This window comes from Leptonychotes weddellii, chromosome 14 (genome assembly GCF_054177405.1).
Source record: "Leptonychotes weddellii isolate Sample4059 chromosome 14, ASM5417740v2, whole genome shotgun sequence".
Lineage (NCBI taxonomy): Eukaryota > Metazoa > Chordata > Mammalia > Carnivora > Phocidae > Leptonychotes > Leptonychotes weddellii.
In genome coordinates this window covers 14,157,230-14,178,060 of record NC_138382.1, presented here as the reverse complement: position 1 = coordinate 14,178,060, position 20,831 = coordinate 14,157,230, and the positions used below count along the sequence as shown (strand labels likewise).

At 39.8% G+C, this 20,831-nt stretch overlaps 1 protein-coding gene across 1 annotated transcript in view; it reads left to right on the top strand.

The window, feature by feature from the left end:
• Positions 1–20,831, top strand: part of TRPM6 (transient receptor potential cation channel subfamily M member 6) — a 128,416-nt gene that overhangs the window by 5,983 nt on the left and 101,602 nt on the right. The window contains exon 2 of the mRNA XM_081804066.1: positions 19,062–19,141. Within this exon, the coding sequence (XP_081660192.1) occupies positions 19,062–19,141 (80 nt within the window). The remainder of the gene's footprint in view (positions 1–19,061; positions 19,142–20,831) is intronic.

The window sequence follows — 20,831 nt, the reverse complement described above, 5'->3', positions numbered from 1 at the left end:
CTGAAGACACTTAGGGCTAGGCAAAACTTGCCTTGGATTAGATTATAGAGCCTGATAATAACACACCATTTTGGAATGTCTGGCATGCTGTTTATCACTGATTTTCCTTAGTTATAATCAAAAAAGGGGCAGAATGTGGTAATTAAGTCTCTAGAAGTATCAGCAGGAAGGTGAGAAGAATAATAAAAGGAATAGTTGGAAAGGTGGTTTTACTGCTGGCTACATGCCCTTCTGCCTTAGGCAAGCTACCTCAGTTTCCTTAACTATGAAGCACATAGCCACCATTCAATGGCCACCTCCTTCTAAGAGCTGTGAATGTGTTTTGAGGCAGAAATTCCTTTAAAAATCCAATGAAAGCAATAGATCCAGTAGCTCAAACACTCAAACTCAAAAACCAGGCCTGCTGGGGGGACCTAGGTTTACTGGTCAGTCTAAATCTTGACTAAACATGGCAGCCCGCAGATGGCCCCAACTGTCTGTTGCCAAGTTGAAATGCAAGCCGAGTATTGTCAGATTCTGTGTCCCCTGCCCCCCCAGATTCTTTCTTGAATGTGAAACCTCTTGGTTTTTACATCTCAGTAGTTGTTTCAGAAGATTTTTGAAAAAACTTTATTGGTTGAATGAAACACATTTGTAGTCTGCTTTATGCCTGTGGGCTGTTACTTATTTAAATATAATAGTCCCTTCTTGTCTGTGGTTCTGTTTTCTGTGGTTTTAGTCAACCACAGTCTGGAAGCAGATGATCCTCCTTCCAACAAATCATCACGAAGCCAAGTAGTCTCACACTACATTACAATGCCTTCGTCATTCAGCTCACTTCATCTCATCACAGGCATTTTTAGCATCCCACATCATCATCATGGTCATAAGGATGAGTATAATACAACAAGGTTCTGAGGGAGAGAGACCACATTTACATACCTTGTTGTAATTGTCTATTATTAGTTATTGTGCCTAATTTTTAAACTTTATCATAGGTATATGTATACAGGAAAAAAATATACATAGTATTCAATACTATCTGCTCTTTGCAGCATCCACTGGGAGTCTTGGAATGTATCCCCCATGGATTAGAGGGGGACTATTGTGGTTTTCTGTGATGGGTCTTTTTCTTCATCTGTGCTGCTCCCCACTTAAAAATTGAGATATAATTCACATATCACATAATTCACCTATTTATTTATTTGTTTTTACATAGTCTTCACACCCAGTGTGGGGCCTGAATTCACGACCTTGAGATCAGGAGTCACATGCTCTACCAACTGAGCCAGCCAGGCACCCTTAATTCACCTAAAGTATACAATTTAATGGCTTTTAGTATATTCATAGAATCGTACATCTATCACCATAGTCCATTTTATAACATATTTATCATATCTTTTTTTTTTCTTAAAGATTTTATTTATTTGACAGAGACAGAGATAGCGAGAGCAGGAACACAAGCAGGGGGGAATGGGTGAGGGAGAAGCAGGCTTCCCGCTGAGTAGGGAGCCCGATGTGGGACTCGATCCCAGGATGCTGGGATCATGACCTGAGCCGAAGGCAGACGCTTAATGACTAAGCCACCCAGGCGCCCCATATTTTTCATATCTAAAAGAAACCCCACACCTCTTAGCTGTCAACTCCTAGTCCCTCTATCCCCACCAGCCCTAGGCAGCCACTGATCTACTTTCTGCCACTACAGGTCTGTCTGTTCTGGGCATTGTATGTAGATGCACACCTACAATATGTATTCCTTTTTATCTGGTTTCTTTCATTTATCATAAGGTTTTCAAAGTTCATCCATGTAGCATGTTATCAGTACTTATTGTTTTTTGTATTGCTGCATAATATTCCATATCACATTTTATTTGTCCATCAGTTGATGGATATTTGGGTTGTTTTTGATCTTTGACTATTATGAATAAATGTTGCTGTGGACATTTGTATATAGGGTTTTGTATGGACATAACATTTTCATTTCTCTTAGGTGGGTAGCTAGAAGTGGACTTACTAATTCTATGTTTAGCCTTTTGAGGAACTGCCCGACTGTTTTCCAGAGAGATTGTGTCATTTTAGATTCTCATGAACAGTGTATATGATAGTTTCAATTTCTCCCCTTCTCTTAAATTATTTTACTTTTTGATTATAGTCATCCTATAGTGGGTGTGAAGAGGTATCTCCTTGTGGTTTAGATTTGCATTTCCCTAAGGACTAATGATGTCGAGGATCTTCATGTGTTTATCGGCCATTTGTATATCTTCTTTGGAGAACTGTTTGTTCAGATCCTTTGTGTGGCACTTATTTTTGACCCATGAGAAATGCACATTTCACATCCACACAAAAGGGGATATGTCCATTTATTTACTTTTATTTTAATTCATCTAATGAAAGGAGTATGTTCTAAGACCCCCAATGAATACCTGAAACTGTGGATAGTATCAAACTCAATACACACTGTTTTTTCCTATGTGTACATACCTATGATAAAGTTTAATTTATAAATTAGGCAGAGTAAGAGATGACGATCTGTAGCTAATAATAAACAGTTACAAGAATATACTGTTATCAAAGTTACATGAATATGGTCTCTCTTTCAAACTATCTTAGCTTACTGTACTCACCCTTCTTGTGATGATGTCAGATGAAGTGAGATGAATGATATCGGCATTGTGACATGGCTTTAGGCTACTACTGATCTTCTGATGATTTGTTAGACTGCAGTTGACTGCAGGTAACTGAAACCATGGACAAAGGGGGACTCTGTACACAGTTTACAGGGGTTCATGACCCTCTTGACATTTCTCTATGGGTCTGAGGATACTCACAGAAAACATGCTATGTAGCAGGGATTTTTCTGGGCATTTCATTTGCTTGATCTTACTCATATTATCTACTAGGGACCGCATGGGATTCATGTGAGGGTCCAATGTTCAGGAAAGTGATTTGTAAACCATAAACACCATACAGCTTCAGGGGTTGCTATAGGTGCAAGCTCTGTAGGTCAGTGATAGTGAACTGAAGTTGTCAAGGGCACGAACTGGAGTCAGACTGCCATGTTTGAATCCTAGTGTCACTTGTATGAGCTGTTGCATTTTGGGGCAGTTGTTCAACTTCTCTGACTCCATGTTTTCATTTGTAAAATGGAGGTAATAACTGACCTACTTCCCACATCTTCTTGGGCAGTTAACATAAGTACTTCGTATTGTGCAGGTGGGTACACAGAAAGTGCTGAATAAAGGACAGAAAGTCCTGCTGTCGTGGACTGAATGTTTGTGTCTTCCAAAATGTATATGTTGAAGTCCTGATCTCCTATGTGATGGCGTTTGGAGGTGGAGCCTTTGGGAGGTAATTAGGTCTTGATGGATGCCCTTATAAGAAGACACACAGGAGAGATGATCTCTGTCTGCCATGTGAAAATACAGGGAGAAGGTAACCATTGTAAACCAGGAAGACGGCTCTCACCAGAACTTGACCATCTGGGCACCCTGATCTTGGACTTCTGTTCTCCAGAACTGTGAGAAATAAACGTCTCTTGCATAAACCACCAGTGTATGGTCTTCTGTTTATAGTAGCCCAAACTGACTAAGATAGCTGCTATTAATATTATCTTACAGAATGAACTAGGCATATTATCTTATAGTGGAGCAGGTTGGTCTTTGAATATAGAAGTATCTTCCTTCTTTCTAGAGAAAATAGATGTCCTCCATTGATCTTTAAAAGAGTCAAGTTTTTTTTAATTAAATCTTATAATCTTAGGAAAGAGAATTTTACTCCTAGAAGAATTTAAGCCCATAGGGTACTCTATAGATCCTTGGCCTAGGTCAGTTAAACCTCTCCAAACTTTGTCACTTCTGTCAGTGTCTGCTTTAAAGTGATTTAAAAAAACAAAACAAAGCCCCTGCCGACTGCTTCCCCCATAATCTTTGTCCTTACCTGGCCTAGAGGAACTCAGGATTCTAGGCAGACAGTTTTGCTCTGTGACAGGAAGGTCAAGCAAGTAGGCATTGTTGGAGTAAAACAGAGAAGAGGGTCCAGAATCTTAAAATTTAAACTTTTTAAAAATTTGTTAGAGTCTTTAGGCCAGCAAACTACGAGGGAATGGTGAATCGGCCTAAGACTTTATAGATTGGATCTTTGCTCTTGAATGTAATACAGAGGCAAACCATTCAGGCTCATATTTTGGTCTCTTGAGCTTACAGCCACTGCCCTTAAGAGGGAAACCACATTCTTGAGAAGCAACTCTTAGAGTGGAGACTTTTCAGACAGAAATTGCATCTTGCTGGCTGGTATTTGGGTTCAGCAAATATGGAGTGTGATAGGTAAGCCCTCTGAGGTCCACTCTGTGGAGTCTTCCTGATGTCAGAGTCTATCTTCCAGTTTAGCTGAAGGGAAAAGCTCTGTAAGGTTCAGTCTACCAGAGTCTCAGAGTTACTGGGATTCCAATGTTTGTGAGTTTTGTTCTCTGACCTACAGATGGTGTGTGTGTGTGTGTGTGTGTGTGTGTGTGCGTGTGTGTGTGGCGCTTGGGTTTTATTAAAAATTTTTCATGACATTGGTTAAACACAGTAAGGAAGACTTTATTCAAGAGGGTCTGCTGCAATGGGGGTTTTGCAGTAGGGCAGAGAGATGGGACTCAATTCGGAGTACAACAAGTGGAGATTGATAGCGAAGGAGCAGGGTGGGGGTCAGTGGTTGGAAAACCACAAGAGAAAAGATCAAAGCCAGAAGGATTCTTGCTAGACCAACTCAACAGGATTCTTGCTGAAGGCAGGCCAGGGTGATCAGATACCAGTGGTGGGGGATTTTCACTAACTGACCCAGCAGATTCTTGCTAAAACTGCATTAGCAGGCCAACCACAGAGCCCGAGTTTGGGGCCTAGTCAGAAAAAGGACTCAAGTCAGAAAGAGTGTGAGCCAAGTTCAGTCAAGGAGAGAGTCTTGGTCAGTTTGAGACATGAGGTGGCTAAGGTAGACAGTTCCTCTTTATGTAATACAGTCACGAAATACCTTGAGCATTTGAGTGATACATTCTTAAAACAGAAAAGCTGCTTTTATTTAATCCCTCTTTTATAATTACTTTTTGGGTCATTTCAAGGTCTTTTCCTTATGGATATAATATATTTCTTCCCATTTTACAATGGATATAATATATTTCTTCCCAAATACAGAAGAAACATCTTAATGACTAAAACTCCGTGAAAAGGGAAAGCTGCTCCGTAGTTTTGCTCCTCAATGACAAAGAATGAGAAAGGCATTCCGTGGTAGTTATTATCTTCGCCTTTCCTTCCTGAATTGCACTGAAAGAACAGTTGGTTTCTAAACATCATTGGAACTTTGAAAATCAAGTGTAACAGCCAGAAAGAGAAGTTGGGAAACTTTATCCTAGCAAAGGCTATTTCTCATCTGCCAACCCCCGTTACTCACAGAGTTCTCGGTATCCCCCTGACAGACTTGTGATTCTCAACTTCCTGGACCACACTCATTTTATTAAAACATTGTTTTCCTTCTGGAATATTAGTGGAATTAGTTATTCTGGATGAGAATTCTTTTCTTCTGAAGAAAACAAAAACAAAACTGATTGGTGCACTACCTTAAATCTTGTAGCTTAAATTAAGATAGAAATCTTAACGATTTCTATCTTTTAAATTAACTTAAACATCTCAAAGATTTTTTTTTTTAAAGTCAGCTGAAAAGCTTAAAGATGAAGATAAAAATCTTAAATTAAGATATAAGATTTAGGGGAGGGAACATTCTGGAAGGCAGCTATGCTCACCACTATACCACCAACGCCAGCTTGGGGAGGGAACATTCTGAACTGAGAGCTGGCAGAAATCTCTTGGAAAAGAATCTTCCAAAATTGCACCCTGTGCAAACAAGTGTGTTTACCTTCAGAGATGATCCTTGGTCAAATATATTTAGGGGAACAATGGCTAATAATGAATTTATCTCTTCTGGAGAGTCACACTATTTGCATGTGTTTATATAGCCCCCAAACATTTTCTTTTCATCCCATGTAATGCCTTTGTTCTCTAGGATATACTTAAGAAACTCTAGTAAAGTGCTCGAATGTGTACCCAGAACTCAGGTAGATATTGGGGATACTACAAGAAACAAGACAGTTTCCTATGTTCCAGGGCTTAGAGTGTAGTCAGTCTAAATAGGTCATGATTGTGCAGTGCCTGGGGGTAAGCACAGAAGGCTCAGGGGCACATGGAAGGAGATCCTGATTCAGAGATTTGGAGAGTTTCTATGAAGGTTTTTATGATGTCTGTCTTGGTGGAAAAAGGAGGGGAGTGGAGAATATCCTCAGCAGAGAACAGCATGGAAGGAGTAGGAGGCGAATTCAGAGGATTCACAGTTGTTGAGTATATTTAGAATGTAGAGATTGAAGTAGGGAGAAGCCAGAGACAGGTGAGAGAGGGAGCAGCTCAGATGTCATAGGCAGTGGGCTATACCTGGTGAAGGACTTTTAAACTATCCTGATGACATTGGGGGGACCACTGAAAGGTTTTCGGTTTTACTTTTTCACTTAAGAAGACTATAGGCTTTACTGCAGAGAATGGATCAGAGAAGGGAAATCTGGAGGCAGAAAGACCAGATGGGAAGCCATCTAGCCAAGAATTCGTGGTGACCTTAGGATCATGGCAATATAGATGGAGAGAGGTGGGCTGATGCAAGAGCTATTTAAGAAATCGAATCAATAGGTCTTGGTGGTTGACTGAATACGAAGTAGGGATGGGGGAGAATGAATAATGGTGCTCTGGTTTCCAACTTGGACACCTGGGTATATTGGCAAGCGCTTGGGGAATATAGGTGGGGGATAGGTTTGGGTGGGGGAAACAAGGGATACAGATTTGGACAGGTTACTTTGAAGTAAGATATTCTTTTGTTCCCTTTTAAACCTGGTGAGGTTATAAGGTAGGTTGTATATATCCTGCCAGCCAAGTTGCATATGATGAATGGACTGCCATAGTCAATGGGTGACAAAAACACAAACCCCCATACTCTATCTACCTCCTCCTTCTGTTCTTTCTCTACTATAACCCATGACTTCTCAGAGATGTGACTTTCATAGATAACAATCAGCAAACCAGTACTCTTTTCATTGAAATCCTTTGGTTGAAGTCTTCTGGTCTTCAATTGTCTTGCTGCTATCCAAATATTCACATATTTTCAAAGTTCTGTCGGAGATACTTTATCACTTCTGAACATTAAAGCCATTTTGGATGCTTGAGATTCTTGTTCCTCAGGCAAGTACATTTTTTAGTATTTTATTTTAAAATTATTTTTTAAATTGAAGGAATTTGGTCACTTCAAATTTTTTTGGAAGGAAGTTGAGTATTGCTAATAAAAAATACTGTAGTTCCTTAAAACAATTAAAATGTATTATACTCAGTGTATTCTCTAATGTTTAAGAGTTGTTAGTAACTCAAACCTTTTGCTTATAAATTGGCACACCCTCAGTGGAGGGCAATGTGGTAATATTTGAATTCACTTAGACATTTTACTAATAGGGTTTTATCTGATATATGGACATGCACATGAAAGCTGTGGTGTATGTATTTTAGCTAAATAAATTATGGGACTTCCATACAAAGGAATACTGGTCAGTCCCCAAAAGAATGAAGGAACTCTATGTGTACAAATATATAAGGATGTCCAAATTATTAATAAGTGAAGAAAAAGCAAGGTGCAGAACAGTGTGTATAATATACCTCTATGTAAAAAATCATTTTTTGGTATATGCTAATAAATGCATAGATGATCTTTGGAAGAATACATAACAAAGTATAACAGAGGTTCTCTTGGGGAAAGGAAATGGGATGTCTGGAGTACAGGGGTAGGGGGAAGAGTTAATTTTTCCCTGTATCATCTACTATACCTTGTGGATTTTAATACTACTTTCAAAGTTATCTATTAAAAAAAATGTTGCTAGGGGCGCCTGGGTGGCTCAGTTGGTTAAGCGACTGCCTTAGGCTCAGGTCATGATCCTGGAGTCCCGGGATCGAGTCCCGCGTCGGGCTCCCTGCTCGGCAGGGAGTCTGCTTCTCCCTCTGACCCTCCTCCCTCTCATGCTCTCTGTCTCTCATTCTCTCTCTCTCAAATAAATAAATAAAATCTTTAAAAAAAAAAATGTTGCTGAGTCCTGGCTTACATGTTCCACAAGTGATAGAGTAAAGTCAGAATACAAGGACCAACATTATAGCAAATCTTTTTTGTTTGTTTTTTGCTATGTGGCAGTTAGGCATACAGTTGTAAAAGGTTTACCTCAGGTGATTATAATTAATTTTTTTAAAAATGAAAGCGCTAAAGGAATGCTCATGAGAATTTACAACTGGACAGCTGGATACTGCTCTGACATCCTCTGGGGTCAGTCACCCAGAAAGAAAAAGATTTCTCCGGTTGCTGATAGGAATTTCTTACAGGCTAGCCAAGAAGGCACATTTACCGTAAACCTTGCCCTGACAGTCCAGCTGCCCAGTGATCTCTAATTACATTTACTCTTACCCTTTACCCTGAATTCCTATTTGCTTAGTGTAGATGTCTGCAGACCCATATATTCTGAGGCACTCATTTTTAGGTTAGTGTCTTGGGGACATCCTTGGAATATCGTGTGGCACTTTGCTCCAGAGTATATCCAGTGGAATACTACTGGTGTTCCCCATCTATCTTAAGTTCCATGGATCCCCTCTTGAGAGAGTATCTCCTATGCTTTGTGATCCGTAGAACACACGGTGTATTGTGCTGTTGTACTGTGAAGTGTGAGTAATAAAAAGGGGACGTATGATTGCACAGGTGTATCTCCTACCTTCCTTTTCCTCCCTTGATAAGAGGGGCAAAGGAGAATGCTGAGATTTGCAGCCTTCAGAGTGAAATGGGCTGACTTCCATAGCACGCAGGTAATAGGGTCTTGGGCAAAATTAAAAAGAAGGCAACGTTTGTCATCCTCTCCTTGGCTTTATCGGAAGAGGAAGCATTTTCTTCAAGGTTGAGACTTCCTCCATGGCTGTTCATACGATTTCTTCACCAATCCCCTGCCCCACCCCCTCCAAGTCTCTAAAGTCATTTTCATTCTCTCTTGCATCTTCTCTCTCTGTCTTTATTGACTTCTCTTTTTTTTTTAAGATTTTATTTATTTATTTGAGACAGAATGAGAGAGACAGAGAGCACATGAGAGGGGATAGGGTCAGAGGACGAAGCAGACTCCCTGCCGAGCAGGGAGCCCGATGCGGGACTCGATCCAGGGACTCCAGGATCATGACCTGAGCCGAACGCAGTCGCTTAACCAACTGAGCCACCCAGGCGCCCTATTGACTTCTCTTTTATCCAAAAACAAGGTCTAGGCTTTCTCAACATAAAATATGTGTTCTTTCAATTTTGGCCTCTTAAACATATTGCAAAAGAGCTCTAGAATTGGTATTTGGTAGAACCTGCTCCTCCTCCATTAAGAGGTAGTAATAATTGTACCCATCACACAGTTGTGAATATTATTGTAGCTAAAGCACATAAAGCACTTAGCACAGCCTTTGGCAGATACGAAAGGCTTACATTGATGATGGCTTTTGCTTTATATGGTTGATTTAGTGGCTGTTGTTCTTAATATTGTTTTCCCAAGGGTATATTATACTAGTTGCCTCCTGTTTTGCAACCTATTTCCTATTTTTAAAATAGACTTTATTTTATTATTTATTTATTTATTTTTTAAAGTAGGCTCCACACCTAGCATGGAGCCCAACATGGGGCTTGAACTCACAACCCTGAGATCAAGAGTCGGATGCTTAACCAACTGAGCCACCCAGGCGCCCCTGCAACCTGTTTCCTAAATCTCTCAGTCTGCTCAGTGATCGTGGCCAAAATTGCCATTCTCCTTACTTTCTTTTCCTTTTAATTTTTTTTAAAAGATTTTATTTGACACACACAGAGAGAGAGAGAAAGAGAACAAGCAGGGGAAGAGGGACAAGCAGACTCCCCACTGAGCGGGCAGCCCGATGTGGGGCCTGATCCCAGGACCCTGAGACCATGACCTGAGCCGAAGGCAGACACCCCACTGAGCCACTCAGGTGCCCCTCTCCTTACTTTCTTTTTTTTTTTTAAAGATTTTATTTATTTATTTGAGAGAGAGAACGAGAGAGAGCACATGAGAGGGGGGAAGGGCAGAGGGAGAAGCAGGCTCCCTGCCGAGCAGGGAGCCCGATGCGGGACTCCATCCCGGGACTTCAGGATCATGACCTGAGCCGAAGGCAGTCGCTTAACCAACTGAGCCACCCAGGCGCCCTCCTTACTTTCTTGTCAGTATTAAACTTCTTAGCTTATCTTTGAAACATCCTACTTTCATAATAATGCACTTTTTTTTTTTTTAATTGAAGAGGGGAAACTTTCTCCATTCTCTACTTCAGGTTCATGTCACCATCCTGTTTAGTAACTCTTTGTTCATTATTCCCTGAACTCTTCTGCACCCTATGTTTAGTTATTTTCAGAAGTTCTTGGCTCTTTCATCTTCTCTGTTCTCTACTCCCCAGTGACCTCATGGCTTTTACCGTAAGTGTTCTCTGAATTCTCTTCCAGGCTGGAATCTCTGCATTTCTAACCTCCATGGCATTCTATCACTACCTCCCAAAACCTTTGTCACCTTTCAAGGACTTTCCTAAGTCTCATGTCTTCCTTGAAACCTTCCCAAATATCGGCAGGCAGAGGGATTTCTGCTTTCAAGGAGTCCCACATCATGCTTTTGTCCCATACTTGGTATCTATTTATAAACATAGGTTTTTCCCCTTTGGTGTAGGTCTTTGGGACACAGTTTTTTTTTTGTTTTTATTAGAATAATATATGCCAACCAAAGTATTTTTGAATGAATGAATAAGTGAACGAATGAAGCTATTATTCTTAGAGATATTGATATTTTAAAGGAAGAATGGATAAACATAAAATATATGCCACCTATGGATTCTGAAGGGCTGATCCCCTACTTATGCTGCAGTGACATCTTTGGGATGGAGAATTTGGTAGGCACTAAAGTCAGCCAAAAGGTTAGAAATGAATACAGTCAAAATTATCTTTCAAAAGTCCCTCTATTGCTCATAAAGCATCGTATGTGAAGATTTGATCTCTAATTGCTTTTTCTCTATGTTGAAACTTCTTTTCAGTTGAGCACCAGATTCAGTAGGGGATGTTGAAATAACTACCATGCACTCATTGGAATGAGATGCACAGACTAAAACGTGTGTGGGATCTGAGACCAACAGGGAATCAGTAGACCCTGTCTCACGCTCATACTCAAGTGACTCCATGCAATCACTTTTGGGCAGTGGTTTTCTATGCCTGGTTCATGGTTTCCTGGGGGTCTTTGAGATCCCTTCAAAGGGCCCCCAAAATCAAAATTATTTTTATAATGGTGCTAAGACATTATTTACCTTTTCTACTCATTCTCTTAAGAGTGTACAGTGGAGTTTTCCTGAGGTTACATGATGAATTCACAGTATCTAAAAAGGCTATTAAAATACTATTTCCTTTTCTGGTTACATGTCAGTGTGAGGCCAATTTTCTTCATACTTCAAGCCAAACCACTTATTGCAACAGATTGAGTATAGAAGCAGATATGAGAATCTAGCTGTTTTAAGCCAGACATTAAAGATATTTTAAAAAATATAAGACAGCTTTCTTCTCTCTAAAAACTTTATGAATCTCAGGGCGCCTGGGTGGCTCAGTTGGTTAAGCACCTGCCTTCGGCTCAGGTCATGATCCCAGGGTCCTGGGATCGAGCCCCGCATCGGGCTCCCTGCTCAGTGGGGAGCCTGCTTCTCCCTCTCCCACTCCCCCTGCTTGTGTGCTCTCTTCCAAATAAATAAATAAAATCTTTTTAAAAAATTAAGTAAAAATAAAAACGTTATGAATCTTAAAATTTTTTTTCATAAAAAGTATGTATGTTAACATAAATAGGTAAATAGATTTATTTAAAATGATTTATTTAAAATGAACTAATGAGTAAATATCTTAAAAAGTCCCAGTTCTAAATTCTGAGACATAAATATTGGTAGACATACTCATATAAAGGAAAGCTTTTTGGAGGTCTTGGTAATTTCTATGAATATGCAGGGGTCCTAAGCTCCAAAAGTTTGAGAACTGATGCTCTTGGGCATTATGTACTTCTGAACTTAAAATGGCATTGAAGTTGTTCACACTTAAATCTTTTTTCTTTCCTCTCACCTTTCTTCTTCTAGCTCTCACTTATTCCTTTAGCAAAAAATTTAGATTTGTCCAAGTTAAATGTGTGGTATGTGTCTCTATTGAATTTGACCAAGTAAAATCCTGTTGCAATGTTCTTTCTGCTGTGCTGCACATATAGAAACCTTACCTGTGGATGATTGAAATAAAATTGCCTTTAACCTGTAATTCCAAATAAAGGTGTTATTGTCCCAGAGTATGGTGGGTTTCCTAAAAGTCAATTATTTAAGGATAGCTTCACTAATAATGACACTTGTGGTAAAAAGAGTATAGCTTCACCCCAAGAAAAGGCTTTTTAGACTATTAGTTCACTCAGATGAAGTCCTAGTAAAGTTTTGGATAATTTAATAGGATATTTAGAGCATAAATAAAGACCATCTGTGTACATGGGTAACAAATTCATGGATATTTTGCTACTTGGAAATTGGAAAAGACTGATTGTGTAACAGGATTTCTTTTCCTTCTGTTCCCATGGTTCTTGGTCATGCCCCTTTGAAGAATGAAGAGGTAGACCAGACGGAGTGGTGGGTAGCAGAGCAAAGGTTATTGAGCGATAGGCACAAAGCTCCCAGAGAGGGAAGGGATCCAAGAGGGTTGCCACCATAGTTTCTAAGTCTAGGGGTTTTTATGGGCTTGTTTGTGGGCTGTTTTCATCTGATGAACCCTCCATGAGCCTGTCACCCAATCAGGTTTGTGTCATCTACCTATCACGTGGAAAGAGTAGAGGCCTCCTTCCAGGGTGGTGTAAAATCCTTTTAAGGGTGGTTTCTTCTTAGGGCATGGCCCCTTGTCCCTGCCTGCCTTTCTTCCAGTTATCCTTCATTAATTGCATCTAATTTGAAAATCTTAACAGATTAGAGTAGTTATGTAACAAATAGGCCCAGCATTCAGTTAAATTCTGTGTGTAACTATCCAGGGACAGTTGTAAAGAATACTCATAAATGAACCTCCTATTTCTTGTCCCCTCTTAACAAAATGATTTAACATGATCTGAGATTATAAACGTTTTATTTGCGTGTTTTATTCCCCAGGGGATTAGATAAAGCTGAAGCCTGTGTGACAGCAGAGGAAAGGATGTCCTAATTGTGTTAGTACTGACATAATGAGGACTTTCACCGGTTTGGGAAGGGGAGGGATGGAGTAAGACATCGGTTTAGTTTGAACCTTTATGATATGCTCTACTTGGCCAGTCACTGTGGAGTTCTTCCAGTTCCCCATTAGGCTCTGTAGAGAATTCATAAATATTTTACTCACGTACTTATGAGTTTATATAATGTAGACGTTCATTCTGAAGTTCTAAATGCCTTTGCTCAACAAGACAGGGAATGAAAACGTTAGCAAAAGTTCTCACCTAAACAGGAGAACTGGCATTTTAGGAGATTTGGAGTTGCTTAGTTGACATTCCATTTTTATTGGTGTTACCAAAAAAAAAAAAAAAAAATCATTACCGGCAAAAATAGCGCTCACTTTTTTCTTTTTTTTTTTTTTTTAAGATTTTATTTATTTGAGAGAGAGAATGAGAGAGAGCACATGAGAGGGGGGAGGGTCAGAGGGAGAAGCAGACTCCCCGCCGAGCAGGGAGCCCGATATGGGACTCGATCCCGGGACTCCAGGATCATGACCTGAGCCGAAGGCAGTCGCCCAACCAACTGAGCCACCCAGGCGCCCTGCATAATTCCTTTTTTTTTTTTTTTTAAAGATTTTATTTATTTATTTGAGAGAGAGAATGAGAGACAGAGAGCACGAGAGGGAAGAGGGTCAGAGGGAGAAGCAGACCCCCCCGCTGAGCAGGGAACCCGATGCGGGACTCAATCCTGGGACTCCAGGATCATGACCTGAGCCGAAGGCAGTCGCTCAACCAACTGAGCCACCCAGGCGCCCGCGCTCACTTTTTTCTACCTCAAAAGAAGAAAACATGTAAGATTATTTTTTATGAAGTATGCCTAAATGCTGCCTGCTGGGAAGATTATTTACTGGAATTGAGATCAACTTGTGGCAGTGTTGGTGAGCCAGATCCTTGGGTTTTGGTTATTTTAGGTTTGCCTGAGACTGCCAGTCTTGGATCAATCGAGTCCGATGAAGTATTCCTGTATTACGTGGACAGAACCCCGTAGAAGACCTTGAGCTGAGTCTTCCAAGTGAAGGGGCTTGCTTTGCCCTGAGCAAACAGATGGTGCAGTGTGCAAGTCCGTCCACCTGTGACTCAAGTTTGAAGGAGTCCTTGCTCCAGAGGAGAGGCCATGTAGAGGAAATATCAGATGTCCTTCTAGAGTCTGAAAACATTACTTCTCTGGTGGGTCCGTTCTGGTGCCTCCCTGCGTATTGTAGATTCCAAGATAAATAAGACAACACTCTATCTTAACGTAGATTATGATTAATTTTAAGAGAAAAACAACTGAGTAAGCACAATTAAGCATTGTTCGTGCTGTGATACGTAGAAGATAGTGTGTGGGGAACATAAAAAAGGGGAGTAAGTAGTCCGTTTCACTTGGAAAAGTATTTGTTAGACATAATTTTTTTTTTTTTTTAAGTACAGAAGAGTTTTAAAAAAGAAAACAAGTGACCTATAATCTGTGTGCCCCTTCACCCCCAATCACCCAGCCCTCTGGATGTTAAAAAAACAATTCACGCACACGTGTAGTTTTTTTTTTTTTTTTAAATTAAGGAATGCCTCTAAAACTATGTCTTCTCAGAGATTCCCCTGAGAGAGAATCTCTTCTCTGGAAGACCTGAAAAGCTGCAGTGTAGAAATACATTCAGAGAGGGGAAGGATTAATTCATGGAGAGCTTCTGTTGGAGGATTTGTTTTTGAACATTTCTGTGCTATTGGCCACCCTCACCTCAGGCCTGGGATTGTAAGTAAAATCTGATTATGTTTTAGAGTGAGCCACACACTGAGCCTGAGACCAACAGTTTCCTTTCTTTGTCCTCTGCCTTTCCCTCCTCCAAATAATAGTGACAATCAGCAAACATCTCCCCTCACTTGTGTGCTGTGTTGGTGTATGTGTATGTGTGTGTGTATATATACATACATATACATATATATATATTAAAAAAACACCCAGCTTTGTAGGCTGCCGTGATGGCTGCTGAAACGGCGTAATGTCCACTGTCAACCACTACCCATGACCGTTTGCTGCTCCAAGTGGCAGAAGCCAGCCCATTGGGCATTTGTCCTTAATAGATGTGGGCTATTGAATTAAAACCAACAAACATTTGGTTTCTAATCGTTCTCTGTTGTCCTGAACATGGGAACCTCTTCCAGGTGTGCTTCAGAGTATACTTTTGAAAAGGTTACCATTATGGGGTAGAGGGGGAAAAAGTAAGATTCGAAATTGGGAATTGTCTGAAACTCTTGCAAATTCAGCCTGCTTTTCTTTTCCTGTAGTTTTGAGATAAGATCCGAGAGTTCCAGCAGCAGAGTTTCCATGTTCTTGTTATGGCTCAGGCTTCCTGTTTACACCTTTGAAGAGAAAATTGTATTTGTGGATTCCTGAATACACCTTTGAAGGGAAAATTCTATTCATGGATTCCTGAACTTCTAGTCTAGGTGTGTTCATTTTGTTGTTCATTCAGTAATGATTGGGCTGGGCCCTGGGGCAACAGAAGTGACTGGCACGGGGCCTATGGGCACTGGAGTCTAGTGGGGAAAGTGGACCTGGAGAAATCATTCATTTTTAGTATGAGAAGTCCCAGGAGGAGGATTTGGAGGTCAGGAAGTATTTTTCTATGAAAAAAAAATACATCAAAGTTAAGTTCCCTGGCCACCCACCAAAAGCTAATTTTTTTCTTTTTGATATACCAATAATGAGGGCTAAGCTTTATAGCCTTAATAAGTCCCACGGAGAATTCTAAGCCTTTAATTTATCTATTCCTTTCAACAGTGTTATGAGGTGGTATTATTGCTATTATCTCCATTTTTAATATATGAGCAAACAGGCATGAAGAAATTAATTTGCTTAGATGGTCCTACCAGTCAGATGTCTAGTCTTGTAAAGAAATGAATGACAGCACAGCCTGCTTAATTTGTGTATTGAGGCTCCTGTACTCGGGACCCTTTTTGGAGCTCTTTTTAATAGTTAATTGGTGCACAGGCAGCTTAATGATATAAATTCATTATCTGTTTCCTTCTTTTTATCCCAAGTTCCATCAGGAACTTGTCTTACCTGCCATAGTATTCCCAGCACGCAGCATGGAGGCCTATCCAATATATTGGTTGAATGAATTCAGAATGAAGAGCTCTTTGAGAACATTTGAATTCCCTTGTCACTCTTTTCTCAGTGCTTTGCAAAAATTAGGGACTTAATAAATATTTGTAGAATGAATAAATGAAATTCTTAATTTTTGAAGAGGGGACAGGGCTTGCCAATTCCAAAAGATTGTGTCATTTGTTATTATGACAAGTAGATTTTGAGTTTACTTTGTTTAGTTCATCCTGAGTTCTGTGATTCTGAATTTTTCCAAGTGTGTATGTTTTCAATGCTTTACCAACTTAGCAGATGTTTTTTATTTTATTTTTTTATTTTTAAAGATTTTATTAATCTGTCAGAGAGAGAGAAAGCACAACCAAGAGGAGCAGGGGACAGAGGAAGAAGCAGACTGTCTGCTGAGCAGGGAGCCCGATGGGGGACTCGAAATCAGGACCCTGGGATCATGACCTGAGCCGAAGGCAGATGCTTAACCGACTGAGCCACCCAGGTGTCCCAGCAGATGTTTTTTAAAAAGCTGCTGACTCTGCAAAAGGGATAAGAAGTAGAATAATTTTAAGATGACCTGAGCTTGATTTGGGAAGTTTTCCTAGTTTATAGTTATGTTCAAAATGCTCAGGAGCCAATTAGTCAATGACCTCCCACCCCACCTCCTTTTTGCTTTAACAGGATCTGGATTCTGGTTATATACAGTTCTATTCAGTAGTCAACACTTATGTTTAGGGTTGGTGAATATTGAACAAAATCCATGAGTTAAAGTATACAGAGGATTCCAAAAATGCCTCATTTGTAATCGTGGGAGAAGAAAAACTTTTCCTCTGCTCTTTTAGGTTTGATGGCTGGGTCTGTGAAATAAAATGACAGAAGAAAAGATATGTAAATTTATTAATTTTTAATATTGTGGTCATGACAACATCACAGAAAAACAAAAGTAAATACCCCCCAAAATGGTGATATTTGGGAATTCACATACTGTCTTAATAGGGGAAGCGTTGGGGGGATGTAGGCAATTTAAAAGAGTAAATGATTTTAGAAGAGGTGAAGGGGCTCTTAGAAGAATAGATGGGAGATATCATAGTTTATGACAAGGTTTGTCTGGGTGTGGTGTTGACTTCTACTCCCTTCCCTTGAGATAAGAGTCAATCCTTTCTGGTTGATGAAACTCCTGGGGAATTATGATAGTTGAGCTCCTTTTGGAAGATCTATCTTTAGGCAGATAAAGAAAGTTCAGAGAAAGCCTCTCACTGCATTTGCTGTTTTTCAAGTGCCCACAGCTCAAAATAACCTAATCGCCAAAGCAGCATGTTTTAGGGCGGCATGTCCTGAACATCTGGGACCTGAGGACAGTGTGATAAGGCGGTGGCACAGCTGGATTTGTAACCGGTTGTCTGGTGCAGTGCATTCCCTGCAACTGTAGGATGAGAATAGGTGTCAGAGTGAGGTGGGGACTGCACTAACACGGAGTTTGAAAAAGCAGATTCCCGTTCACCACCTTTTTGCCACTTCTGTTAACACATGCGTTTATAAAGTTGGACCTGTACTTACATTTTTATACCATATGGAGCTAAAATATTTTCAAATGAGGAGAAGGCCAAGGTCATCAGTTGGTTGGGGTCTGTTGTGGATCCAGCATCCTCTGCTTCTGGACTTACAGTATAGCTTATGGAAGAGCTTGGCTGTGACTTGAGTTTTGTAGCATGGGAGAGATTTTATTAGGAGGATAAGTAAGTACCAATGGCCCACGTGGATTCAGGGAGGGTCGTGGGTTGTGCAGCCTGAAGCAGCCCAGTCCGTGGTAAGCCATGCGTACAGAATGGGTATCAGATTGCCTATCTAAATAAGGAGGTAAACCGAAGCAAGTTCTAATTATGAGAAATTGAATTTATTCCAGAGGAGCAAAAGAATTGTAATTCAGGAAAACACTGGAACAAGCTACACGTGAGTCCATTGAAGGCTGGGGTGGTTTATATTTACCGGCAAGAAGTTCAAAGAGGGGCAAGTCCAGCTAGAGTCCAAGCTGTAAGTTCATTGGCTTGAGGGTGGGGAGAGATTCTTGGCAGATGTTCATTGGTCAGGAGATAAGTCTCAGTCTTCTGTAAATAAGGTATTTACTGGAAATCACTGTCTCAGTTTTTAAGTTCTCTTCTTCTGAGGGTACATGTGTGAGATTCTACTTTTCATATGCTCCAGGTCCATTTTAGATTGAAATCCTTGCACAGAATCTTGCTGAGGTTCCAGCTTCCGTGAAATCTTAGCCAAAGTGGAACTTTATGAGTAAGAATTTTGAAATTCGAAAGCCTGAAATTCACTCTATAGGACTATGGTACAAGATTTTTAAGTGACTTTTAGCAGAATTAAGGGAATGCTTCAGTTATGACATTACTTCCTTCCTAGAGTTTTGTGCATTTATGGACATTTTGCTGAAAATGAGATTATGGATGTATTAATTTTGTGAATGTTTTTGTGTTCACATTTGGTTTGTGTCTGTGTTGTCTGTGATAGAAGCCAATAAATGCTTAGCCTGTTTGGGGTTGACCTTGGCATTTTAATTCATCTCCATGATATTTAAATATATCTTGCCTACCTGAACTACTGTGGTTACATTGCTTTCTCAATTACAGTATAAATATAACGACACTTTTTCTTTAGTCCCAGAAATCCTGGATTGAAGGAGTGTTCAACAAGAGAGAATGTAACAAAATCATACCTAGCTCAAAAGACCCTCACAGGTACAATTTTTAATATTTTTCATTTTAAAGCAACACTACTTTGAGGACTGTTTGTGGAAACTTAGAGGTGTGATTTTTCTAGAGGATTTAATCATATCTGTGAAGTTAGCATTTATTTATTTTTAATCAATATTTGTTTCTTTGTCTTTATAAAAATAATACAGGATTATTGTAGACAACTGGGTAAGATCAGGGACCTTGTCAGTTTCGTACCTTACTCAAGCCTCTGACAGTGCCTGCTGCATAGAAGGCTCCTGATTAACATCTGTTTAATGACTTAATGAAGTGTAAAGAAGAAAAAATTTATAATGACATAACTGTTACTATTGCTGTGGATTTCATTTCTCTAATGCTCATGTTTCTCTTAGTGGGAGAATAGAAATTAGAGAGTATTATGCTAAGTGAAATAAGTCAGTCCGAGAAAGACAAATACCATATGATTTCACTTATATGTGGAATTTAAGAAATAAAGCAAATGAGCAAAGGGGGGGAAAAAGAAACCAAGAAACAGAATATTTTTTTTAAAATATTTTTTATTGTTATGTTAATCACCATACATTACACTATTAGTTTTTGATGTAGTGTTCCATGAAAGAAACAGAATCTTAACTATAGAGAACAAACTGGTGGTTATCAGAGGGGAGGTGGGTGGGGGGCTGGGTTAAATAGGTGAAGGGGATTAAGAGTGCTCTTACCATGATGAGCACTGAGTATTGTACAGAACTGTTGAATCCCTTTATTGTACACCTACAACTAATAGGACACTGCATGTTAACTGTACTGGAATTAAAATTTAAAAAAAAAAAATTAAAAAGAAAAGAAATTGGGGAAATATCTAGTGCTGTATCCATTCCACCATTCCATTCCCCAGAACTTTTGAATACTGAATATTCAAAATATTGTGAACGTTCCTTATCCCCAACTCAAGCGTTTATGGAAAATAGTGACAATAGTGACAGTTTGGGATATTTCAGGACCCTGTGTTCAGATTATGTGGATAATTCCATGTTTTCCCCAGAGGCTTTTTGCTTGAGCCGATAACAGACAGCAGATGGAATGACTTGAGTTTGACTGCTCTGAGTTGTTGAGAACCCTTTGGAAGCTCTACTTGTAGAACAAAGTTCAAATCAGCAGCCTGTGAAAGATAGGAGAATAAAGGGCTATGGAAAATTCCCCAGGGTAATTGGGTTCATGAAATTAAGATTGGGTGGCATTGCCCTTGGAGAGTAGAGGGGAAGGGAAAAATAGAAGAGCAGTATTTTAATTAGAGGGACCACTCTATTTTTAGTTTCTTTTTAGCATTTGACCTTATATTCATTGAAAGTTCAGAAATCACAGTTGTATGCTTATGAAGAGTAGCATGGTGAGGTCATTGAAATTCTTGATCTTTGGGGATGACTAAAACAGTGTTCCTTGCCTTTGTTAAATATTTACTAGCCCCACCCTCACTGAATTACCTGGGGTTTGTAAGCCCTGTGATTGGAAGTTCTCATTTTACCCCCTTATAAAATTTTATAGAATGGCAAGGTAAACTTGTTTTTTCCCTTCATCTTTTATGATATCTTGTGATGTGATGGTGGTTACAATGGAAGGCAGACTGAACTCACACAGTCCTGCTTCTGTAAATGGAGAATCATCTTCATAATCATTTTGAAACCTAGTGAAATGTGATAACCTGTAGGCCATTAGC